Here is an 11,757-nt window from a genome sequence, read left to right on the forward strand (position 1 = left end):
ATGGCAGAATCTTCACCAACAAAAGCGGAAAAAAACAGGAGACAGAGGAGAGATGAATCCCCATGTAAGTCACTAACCAAGAATATAATGAATTAGTCCATGAATGACTTTCACTCATCTCATATAGTAATATTTAATATATACATTACAGGAAAGTACTCGTGCTTCAAATTAGGGTACTGATTAACTTGTCTGTGTTCATTCTGCTATGACCAGTTGACATGATTTCTTACATATTTAAATTTCTTCAGTTATTGAAACTTTTTCTCTCACTTCATACATTCAAACAGCTTCATCAAGAACCTCATGGAATTCTTTTGCTTCTCTATCTATTTTTACTCATATATTTAAAATAATAATAATTGTAATCACAATCTTTATAGTCATTTTAATATTTTATGCAGAATCCCAGAATTCAGAATTCTTTCAAGTGTACAAATTTAAAACTAGTAGTGTAGGTGATTTATCTTCATCATGTCTCTTTCCAGTAATGTCATCCTCCAGTGAACCACTGACTGAGGAGCTTCAGTGCTCTATATGTCTGGACGTGTTCACTGATCCAGTCAGCACTCCATGTGGACACAACTTCTGCAAGACCTGTCTGAATAAACACTGGGACAACAGCCAGACCTGCAACTGTCCATATTGTAAAGAAACATTCAAGCAAAGACCTGATCTCAAGATTAATACCACACTCAGAGAGGTCGTAGATCACTATAAAAAGAAACGTCCTGAAAAAAAAAGTGCGATTATTAGTGAAGTTGTGTGTGACTATTGTGAGGAAACAAAGCTGAAAGCCCTAAAGTCGTGTGTGGTGTGTCAGAGCTCTTACTGTGAAACTCACCTGCAGCCTCATTTGAGAGTGGCAGGTTTAAAGAAACACAAACTGATGGATCCTGTGAGTAATCTGGAGGACTATATATGTCAGAAACATGAGAGACCTCTGGAGCTGTTCTGTAGAGATGATCAGACATGTGTGTGTCTGATGTGCACTGCGACAGACCACAAGAACCACAACACTGTTCCTATAGAGGAAGAGAGTGAAGAGAAGAAGGTAGACATTACTAACAAAACAGCTCTTTTAAAGGGCCCATGTTATCTTGTGAAATTTAAACAATTGCATGACTTTCCTCAGAATACAGTAAATATTCTGTATGATAAATGTCTGTGTTCTGTTCTCTGTCTATAGACTCAACTGATAAAGACACAGAAAGATGTGCAGCAGATGATCCAGGACAAAATTAAGAAGATTCAAGACATCAAAAACTCAGCAGAAATCAGAAAGGTAAGTTTAAAATAGTTTAATTGTGGTCCTCCCAGAGTCCTAATACAGGCAGCAGCACTGGGATTTTTCACTGTTTGTATCATTCCACTTGTTTGTGTTTGTTCGAGTCAGATTGTCGGTCTGTGTTTATAGGGATTTTACAGTGACTCTTCCTGCAGGTTACATTAATGCACCAGTGGTGACTGTCTGTATGAATGTCAGTATAATGTGTTTAGATTCAATATTTTTGATGGTTGGAGGAAATACAGATTAAAAAACTGACAATAATTTTTTAACTGTAAGTTACTTATTACTTTCTTATTTATTAAACTGTTGTATAAAAACGATAGTAATAACAAGCTCACTGATCACTTAGAGTAGTAATAGAAAAGTACCTCTCTTCAACATGACACAAATGGTGCGGGGTGAAGTTTAATGCTTCAAAACACTGAACTATGAGCAATAGCAACAGTTGATTCTTGCCTTAGCCAACAAAAATAATAATTTGTTGATTGATCTGGTTAAGCAGAGAGACACAGAGAAGGAGAAAGCAGCCCATGTCGAGCTCTTCACTGATCTCATCCGCTCCATTGAGAGATGTCAGACTGAACTGCTGGAGATGATGGAGGAGCAGCAGAAAGCAGCAGAGAAACAGGAGCAAGAGCTCATTGAAGATCTGGAGAAGGATATCACTGAGTTAAAGATGAGAAACATGGAGCTGGAGCACCTCTCACACACTGAAGATCACCTCCACCTCCTACAGGTCAGTGAACATCTCTCTGATCAATAATAATACAGTATATGACACCATAAAACTCCACATGCTGAAGGATTTCTCTCTCCTGCTGTAGATGTACTCATTCCTGTGCACCCCTACAAACACCAGGAAGTGGCCTGAGATCAGTATGAAGACTCATGGGAGTCTGGAGACTCTGAGGAGAGTGCTGACTCAACTGCAGGACACTCTAAACAGGAAAATCAGTCATTCAGTATTTGGTATGTCAATATCAAATCCACTGTACAGATACATATATTTATAATCTTTCAATATTAGTAATGAAGAATGAGTCTGATTCAAGCTTAAGTAGGAGAAGTATGTGATCATGTGTTTGTGGCTCAGTATTCAACACCTCCCAGTTCTTCTTGAAGAGGGCAAGTCATTTTCATGTATAGTTTCATAAAATATGTAGTAAATTCATCTTGTAGAAGCTTCATCCCTTCCAGCACAACCATGAGACTTTAGAGACACATTCACCTAACATAAGTTTAGCAGTTGGAGAGAAGAATTTTACATGTTTTTTCACGTTTTTGTAGGAGAACGTTCTGTGATCCCAGGAACATGCTGCTCACATGGTCAGTCACATGATTATCACATGACTGTAAATAGAATGCTTGATTTTTTTTTTGCTTGAACAATTAATAAATTGATATTTATTTTAATGATATCAAAATAATGTTCTATTTGTTGTTAATGTAAATATCCTATTTAAAAATATAAATCTATGAAATATAAATCTATTTAATAAACATTTTAATATATTGCATTCTATAATAATGAAACATTTGAAAAGTTTATATTATTCTGTTTTTTTTCTCTCCCTCTCCCTCCTTTTCCTTTTCCTTTTCCTTTTCTTCTTTCTTCCAGTAACTGTAGTGGAACAGTGATGTAATGCTAATCCTGTAAAGAGTTTTCAACATTTTAGCAATATAATTGTCCATATTTAAAATGTGTACTGCAGAACACAACAGTAACCATATAGATCTCATGCTGTTTTATTGTCATATGTCTACAGAACTGAAGTGGATGCAGCAGTATGCAGGTAGAGTGTGCTGTCTAAACTACACTAGTTTACATTCAGACACTCGCAGCTTAATTAATACATTACAACCTGACTAAAAACTGAATTGAATACTACAAACATCACAAAATTGTGATTCTTATTCTCTGTTTTCTCAGTGGATGTGACTCTGGATCTTGATACGGCTCATCCTAAACTCATCCTGTCTGATGATAGAAAACAAGTGAGACACGGAGGGATTGGAAAGAAACTCCCAGACAACCCAAAGAGATTTGATACAGATGTCTCTGTCCTGGGAAAGGAGGGATTCTCTTCAGGGAGATTTTATTTTGAGGTGCAAGTGAAGAGAAAGACTAAATGGGATTTAGGAGTGGCTAGAGAATCCATTAAAAGGAAGGGAGATATCCCACTGAATCCTAGTAATGGATGCTGGGCTGTGTGGCTGAGGAATGGGAATGAATATAAAGCTCTCTCTAGTCCCTCTGTCTCTCTGCATCTGAAAGTGAAGCCACAGCGGGTCGGTGTGTTTGTGGATTATGAGGAGGGCCTGGTTTCTTTTTATGATGTGGAGTCCATCTCTCATATCTACTCTTTCACTGGTCAGTCTTTCACTGACAAACTCTATCCATTTTTTAGCCCATGCCTTAATGATGGAGGTAAAAACTCGAGCCCACTGATCATCACACCTGTCATTCACGATACGTGAATTTACACACACAGCAGTGAACACACACACAAACACACACACCATGAACACACACCCAGAGCAGTGGGTTGTATCACCCAGGGATCAGTTGGGGATTCGTTGCCTTGCTCAAGGGTCTCAACTCAGTTGTGGTATTGAGGATAGAGGAGAGCGCTGGTCATTCACTCCCCCCACCTACAAACCCTGCTGGTACTGAGACTCAAACTTGCGACCTTTGGGTTACAAGTCCGACTCCTGTGACTGCCTCTTAAATGCCATATTTTTCATGCTATATTTAACAGTCAAGATGTAACGATTGTTTTAAAATGTTTCTTTTTTTTTTCTCATTGCTTATGGCTTTCTCAACACCATTTCCCATCTTCTCCTGACAAAGTGAAACTGCCTATATAATGTTTACTTAATGTAAAACAAACTATTAAAGACTTGATAAACTGTTGTATGATGGTTGTTTTAGTTTCGCTTTACATGCTGCTAACAGGACCAATAGCCGCAAACCCTGCACAGGCAGCAAAGTTTCAGCAGTGAAAATCACAACATATGTTGGATGTGATCCTTATGTTACGAAGAGGAGTAATTTTTCAACTGAATTGAAATAGTTGCCCGCCATCGAGGCAGTGGTTATAAGCTAAGCATATATATATCAAATATAATATCTTATTTACATCGTGACTATGTGTGGCATTTAGCATTGAGTGAATTCTCACTGTCTCACCCTGTATCTATTTATATATATATATCTTTATATCTTCATACCTTAATATTATTATATTTTTTATTAACCATTCGCACACACAAGGATTATCCAACTCTCCTCCTAACCGCAGACGCAGGTTTACAAGCTACTTTTCCCTGCATTTTTCAGTCAATTTCTTGCCTTTTCCTCCTTATAAACAGCACATTTTCATATACGATGTGAAATTAAATTTCTCTTTTTGACCAATTTCCATAAACAAAACTCAAAACATAGGCATTTAGCGATTCTGCTAGTGATTTCTAGAGAAAAATCACTTCCTGCCATCCAGCTGTATTTTGCACATCATCAGAATCACATGATTGCAAACAACCTATTACTATCGCCCCGTTGACCTCCCAGACAACACAGGACTGAGCTGGAGGGAAGAGATATATCCGTGGCCATGGTGGCTGGGCCGAGGGTCACGGCCAAGGCCTAAGCTTCCTGCGCTGCCATGGCTCCCTGAACTGCCTGATCCTCCCTGGAGACCTTCCTTGTCCCAGTCCTGCACCAGCCTCTAGGGCGCCTGCCCCCTCACGCGGGACACACCTTCCAGGAAGGGGGAATAATGTCGGGGTTATGGACCTGTTTTGTGTTTGTCTTTGTGCCATGTGCTTCTTGATCTAGTTTTCCCTTGTGTTACTTTATGCCTATTTTTGGTTTTCCTGTTCCTATCCTCATTTAATTCCGTTATTTCCACCTGTGTTGAATTAATTATCCACAATATACTGAAGAAGGTTTGTTGAGTTGTTTATAGAAGTCCAGTACTGAGGTGTGTTATGTGTTGTTCGGGTGGGATATGGCCTGGGGGGAAAACTGTCTGGCTGTTTTGGTCCATGGTGCTCTGTAACGTCAGCCAGAGGGCAACAGTTCAAAGAGAGAGTGGGCTGGATGTGAGGGGTCCAGAGTGATTTTCTTAGCCCTTTTCCTCACTCTGGAGGTGTAAAGTTCTTGGAGGTTGGGTAGAGGGTCACCAATAATCCTCGTAGCAGCACTGACTGTCCGTTGTAGTCTTCTGATGTCTGTTTTGGTAGCTGAACCAAACCAAACAGTTATAGATGAACACAGGATAGACACAATGATGGCAGAGTAGAACTGTTTCAGCAGCTCCTGTGGCAGGTTGAACTTTCTCAGCTGGCAGAGGAAAGACAGCCTCTGCTGGGCCTTTTTCACAATCGAGTCAATGTGATTGTCCCACTTTAGGTCCTTAGAGATCTGAGAAATGTTGGTTTCCAGGAATCTGAATGACTCTACTGCAGCCATGATGTCCATGATGGTGAGTGGAGAAAATGCAGGGGGTTCCTCCTGAAGTCTAAGATCATCTCTACTGATTTGAGAGTGTTTAGCTCCAGGTTGTTAAGACTGTACCAGACAGCCAGCTGCTCAACCTCCTGTCTGTAAGCAGATTTGTCTCCTCCTGTAGTGATCGGCCTTCCACATTGTTTAAACTCTTTCCCCGAAGCTTATTTGAATTTTACTAAATAATCTTTAATAAACAGAATCCTGAAATGGGACATTTCTTTTCATTTATTTTATTCTGGATTTATTTTTCTACTACAAACTCTGCTTCTATTGTCTGGATGCTCTGTTTTGAAACTATATAGTGCCACCTAGTGAACATTTTTGCACCACTGCACTCAAATTTTAACCTACAGCAAATGGTCACCATTCATATTTGTTTAATGGAAAATTACATTGTGTACAGTATGCTAAAATCAGTTAGCTTATAATAATGTTTTCTAATTTGAGTGCTACAGGTAGGTTTTTGCAAGAAACCTGAGCATGGCACGGTGTCATTATGTCACTTGTGTAAACATAAAGAAGGGGTCCCAGCTAGTATGCTATATTGCTACATTATATCGCATATGAGGATGCTGCAGGTGCTGGATCATTTATAGCCTTCTCTCACAGCAGCTGAAATAATTAAATTTATCAATTTGATGGCGGATTGTAATCAAGAAATATTATGTGTTTATGAAACACATGACTGAAATTAAATTACATTCCAGTTTTAAATGTGCATTTGATTACAGATAGCCCACGTGGGATTACACAAGATTTGTATTTGAAAGAAAACCAAAGCAAATGTTTTGGTACTCACATTGTTGGAGCCATTTCTTTTTCTATTTTTATTTTTGGACTGAATGGATTAATTTGATAATTTGAATATAATTTGGTTTATGTTGATGATTATTATTTGTGTATTATTTGTTTATTTTGAGTATTTGCTTTGAATGTTATGAATGTGTGAATGAAGACTTTTATTATTTCACTGCAATTACGTATTTAGGGAGGTAAGGTAGTAGGTGGAGTCAGGAAGGGGAAGCGGAGACAATTTTCAGACCGTGTGTTCGTGGGTGTAAGTGTTTATGTGCGGTGCTAATCTTAGCAATGGAGCTGTTTTGCAACTGTTGATCTTATGGAAATAAAGGACGAAAAAGTTATACTACGGACTCACGCGTCTATTGTTCGCCCTTACTAAGATAGCGGCTTACCGCAAATATGCCGCTACATTAAAGTCTGAAAATTCCGCAAGGACGCGGACGCTGATCACGCTAAACGACACGACCGGCTGGCTAATGACGGGGATGCCTGCTGCTGTACTGCACCGATGGATTATTCAGCGAACGAACTGACTTCATTAAGACGCTGTTTGACTGTGCTGTGCCGTGAGTAGCCATTTGGCAAGTTTATTATGAATTATGCTGGCTTTTGAGCTGCGACGGACGTGTTGCTAAGCTTTTATGACCTGATATGACGTGAATTGAAGGTTATTTATGGATTTGAAGTGTTTTAAAGCAAGATTTTCGGCACATGTGCACATGTTTTGAGTTTGAAGATGACGATGGCTATTGAAAGCAGTCTTGCAAGACGTTTTAAAGTTGTCTGATATGGGCCAAAGATTTAAGCTGATGCACTGGTTGTTGCAAGAACGCAAGCTTGATTCTCCTTTGAGCGAAATATGCAAGCGGTTGTGAGTAACGATGAATGAGACTGGTACTGAAATTGCAATGGAAAGTTTTAAATCACTTAGTGCTTCGCGTAGAGGCAAACTTGGGTCCTGCACAAGAAGAATGAATGAATTGAAGGCTTTGATGGTTGACGGGAGCAATGTTGACAAAGTGGATGAACTTCACCTTGAATTTCAGAAGGCTCTAAATGAATTTTATCAAGTACATGAGTCTGTACAATTGCTTTTATCTGATGATGTCAAAGAAAATGAAAGGATTGACTGGTTTGAGCCCAAGAGGGTCACTTTTACTGAGTTCTTGAATGAGTTGGAACTGTGGAAAAAGAAACGGTCCGATCCACAGACTCTGGTCGATCCTTCTGACAGTGTGTCTAATGTCTCAAGAAGTTCAAAAGGATCAAGCAAATCCAGAACCAGTTCAATCATGTCGGCTCGTGTGAAACTTGCAGCTGATAAAGCAGCTTTACTTGCTCGTGCTGAAGCTCTCAAAAAGAAGCACGCGTTTGAGTTGGAAAAGGCTCAGCTGGAATCCAAGATGGAAGCTCTTGCGCTGCAGTCCGAAATCGATGCTGCAAATGCGAAGTTAAAGGTGTTGGAGATTTCCGAAGCAAGTTCACTGCACAGTTCTCACTCATCTGCTAAATTAAGAGATGCTATGAATGAATATGCGGATAAAGCAGAAGAAAAATCAACTTTGATTATCGATTCTGAATCATCTGCTCTGCATTTTAAAACGATTGGAGCGATTCCTAAGACACCACTACAAAGGATTGTTCACGGAACTCAAATTCCATCAAGGCTTACTGCTAACCAGGCAGCTACTGCACCTACCACTACAACAACACAAACTGACCAGCAGCATGGTGCAGCTAGGAACACTACCAATGCCAGTCTTGATCTTGGACCTGTTCTACAAAGACAAAGTGATCTGGCTGACACTTGTGACCCAGCAGAAACAAGCCTCACTTCCTCTAAGGGAGATTCCAGTATTCAGTGGTGATCCTCTGGAATATAGACCTTTCATGAGATCTTTTATCCATAATATTGAGGAGAAAACGGATAACAGTCAAGAACGATTGTATTATCTGGAACAGTTCACAGCAGGTGAACCTAAGGAACTTGTTCGAAGTTGCCTCTACATGAACGCTAGTAGAGGTTATGCTGAAGCTAAACATCTTTTAAAGCACCACTTTGGAGATGAATTCAAGTTGGCTAGTGCGTACATGGAGAAGGCTCTGAAATGGGGCAACATCCGTTCTGATGATGGAAAAGCATTGTATAGTTATGCAGTCTATCTTAGAGGATGTTGCAATGCAGCACAAGACCTGGTATATCTTGCAGAGTTGAATTTGCCATTCAATCTAAAAATCATTGTTTCTAGACTCCCGTACAAGTTGAGAGAAAAGTGGAGAGCTACAGCCTGTGACATTTTGGAACGTACTCAAAGAAGACCAATTTTTGTTGACTTGGTAGCTTTCATTGAAAAACAAGCTAAAATTCTTCTTGATCCAGTTTTTGGGGAGATTCAAGATCCTAAACCAAATCCTAACATCAGAAAGACAATGACTGAAACTCCTATGCACAGATCATCATCTTGCAGGAAAAGTTTTGTCACCACAGTTTCTTCTGTTGAAGCATTAAAGCAGGATAGTCAACCAAAGAAAACTGATCAATATGATGCAAATGTTGCTTTTAAAAAACCCTGTCTGTTTTGTGCTTATGATCATGCAATGGATTCTTGTATCAAAATGGTGGACGTACCACACAAGGATAAAGTTGATTTCTTAAGAACAAATGGTCTTTGTTTTGCTTGTCTTAAAAAAGGGCATGTAACAAAAGCCTGCAAAAAGCGTCTTACATGCCAGATTTGTTCTAGAAGGCATCCAACTGTGCTGCATATCAAGAATGCTGCCTCAAATGGAGGCTCACCTAATTCACAGATTGTGCACAAGAAAGATGATGAGGATGATGCTAGGAAAGCTAATTCCAGCAGACCTGTTACTATGGCTGTTGTAGCTACCGAGCATACAGGGGCTGGTTCAGTTGAATGCAAACTTGCGATTGTTCCAGTAAAGGTAAAAGCCACCAAAGGTAGCAGACTATTTCAGACGTATGCTTTCTTGGATCCAGGGAGTTCTTTTGCAAGACGATGGGACATGGCTGGCAAAAGCCTGCAAGAAAAGGAAAAGCCTTTTTCGGTTGAGTGGTTTAGAAGTAAGTGGGCTAGACAGCAACTATTTCATTGAACTGCCTGAAACTTTCACACAAAGTTCAATTCCAGTCAGCCAGGAGAACATACCGAGGGAAGAGGACATAAAGAAATGGCCGTATCTGAGTGATGTTCGACTGTGTTCCATAGAAGCAGAAGTTGATCTGTTGATTGGGATCAATGTCCCAAAAGCAATGGAACCCTTGAGGATTATTAACAGCCAAAAGGATGGTCCCTATGCGGTCCAAACATGTTTAGGATGGCTAGTTAATGGTCCACTGAGTGGTAACTCATCCACAGATGTACAGGGATGACCATTTGTGTCTTCTAACAGAATCTCAGTGGCTAAACTGGATGAATTACTCAAAGAACAGTATAATAACGACTTCCCAGAGCAAGCATATGATGAGAAACCTGAACTTTCTTTTGAGGATCAAAGATTCTTGGAAATTGTGAACAACTCTGTTGTTAAGCAAGATGGTCATTACCAAATATGCCTTCCATTTCGCAAACTTGACACTACCCTACCTGACAACAAGAAGATTGCAGAACAACAAGCCCTAAGTATACTTAAGAGATTTAAGAAGGATGAAGCATTCTTATCAGACTACAGAGATTTTATTGGTGACATCTTAAAGAAGGGCCATGCAGAGAAAGTACCTGAAGAGGAGCTTGACAGAAATGATGGTAGAGTGTGGTACATCCCCCATCATGGAGTCTACCATAAAAGGAAAAAGAAAATTAGTGTGGTATTTGACTGTGCCGCCTCATTTCAAGGTACTTCACTGAATTCAGAATTGTTGCAGGGGCCAGATCTCACGAATACCCTCTTAGGTGTAATCCTTCGGTTTCGGCAAGAACCTATAGCTGTGATGGCGGATATTGAGGGTATGTTTCACCAAGTTAAGGTTCCTAAGGAGTTCCTTGACTTTTTGAGGTTCCTGTGGTGGCCCAATGGTGATATCAGTCAACCGTTGGAAGAGTTCAGAATGACTGTACATCTCTTTGGAGCTGTTTCTTCCCCCAGTTGTGCCAACTTTGCATTAAGGAAGACCGCAGATGATAACGAAGGCAAAGTTGATCCAGAAGTTCTATCCACAATTCGTAACAACTTCTATGTGGATGATTGCCTTAAGTCTGTCTCGGATGAAAAACAAGCCATCATATTGGTGCAGGAGCTCATTGCAGTATGTGCTACTGGTGGATTTAAACTCACCAAATGGGTTAGTAATAGCCGCAATGTACTAGCCTCAATTCCTGAGGTGGAGAGATCTAAAGAAGTGAGACATCTTGACTTGCGCAGAGATGAACTTCCGGTGGACAGTGCTCTGGGACTTCAGTGGGATACAGAGTCTGATATGTTTATCTTTAAAATGGCTTTGAAACAATGACAATTTACCAGAAGAGGCATTTTGTCAGTTACCAATTCAGTTTATGACCCACTTGGATTCCTTGCTCCAGTAATGCTACCAGCTAAAAGAATTGGACAAGATTTGTGCAGGATGAACTATGGATGGGATGAAGAAATTCCTGCATCCTTTGCACAGAAATGGGACAAGTGGCTAGAGGAGCTCAAGTTACTTTCGAATTTATGCTTCAGTAGATGCTTCATACCCAACAACTTTGGGAAAATATGTAGTGCTCAATTACACCACTTCTGTGACGCCAGTGAAATTGGCTATGGTACGGCTAGCTATTTACGTCTTGTGGACATCAGTGGTTCTGTCCATGTTGTATTTGTGATAGGAAAAGCAAGAGTTGCCCCGCTGAAGGTGATGACCATCCCTAGACTCGAATTGGCAGCCGCAGTTCTTGCTGCTAAAGTCGACAGAATGTTGAAGGAAGAACTGGAGCTTGTTCTGGATGATTCTGTGTTCTGGACGGACAGTACATCAGTCCTCAAGTATATATGGAATGACACTAGTAGATTCCAGACGTATGTAGCCAACAGAGTTTCAACTATCAGAAATCTGTCACAGAAGTTTCAGTGGCGTTATGTAAATTCTGCAGCCAATCCCGCTGATGACGCCTCTCGAGGTGTAAGGTCTAGTTCCCTTAAGAACGATGGAAGATGG

The 11,757-nt window shown here is 40.1% G+C and overlaps 1 protein-coding gene across 1 annotated transcript; it reads left to right on the forward strand.

Annotated features, from left to right (window-relative positions):
* On the forward strand, positions 1-3,945 carry LOC127162578 (E3 ubiquitin-protein ligase TRIM39). The gene is made up of 8 exons (XM_051105374.1): positions 1-64; positions 489-1,054; positions 1,190-1,285; positions 1,791-2,027; positions 2,116-2,260; positions 2,579-2,617; positions 3,058-3,084; positions 3,222-3,945. Exons 1-8 carry the CDS (start codon positions 1-3, stop codon positions 3,767-3,769), a joined length of 1,722 nt encoding a protein of 573 aa, XP_050961331.1. The 3' UTR covers positions 3,770-3,945.
* The last annotated feature ends 7,812 nt before the right edge of the window (positions 3,946-11,757 follow it).

The sequence above is a fragment of the Labeo rohita genome, unplaced genomic scaffold (assembly GCF_022985175.1).
Source record: "Labeo rohita strain BAU-BD-2019 unplaced genomic scaffold, IGBB_LRoh.1.0 scaffold_974, whole genome shotgun sequence".
NCBI classification, from domain to species: Eukaryota; Metazoa; Chordata; class Actinopteri; order Cypriniformes; family Cyprinidae; genus Labeo; species Labeo rohita.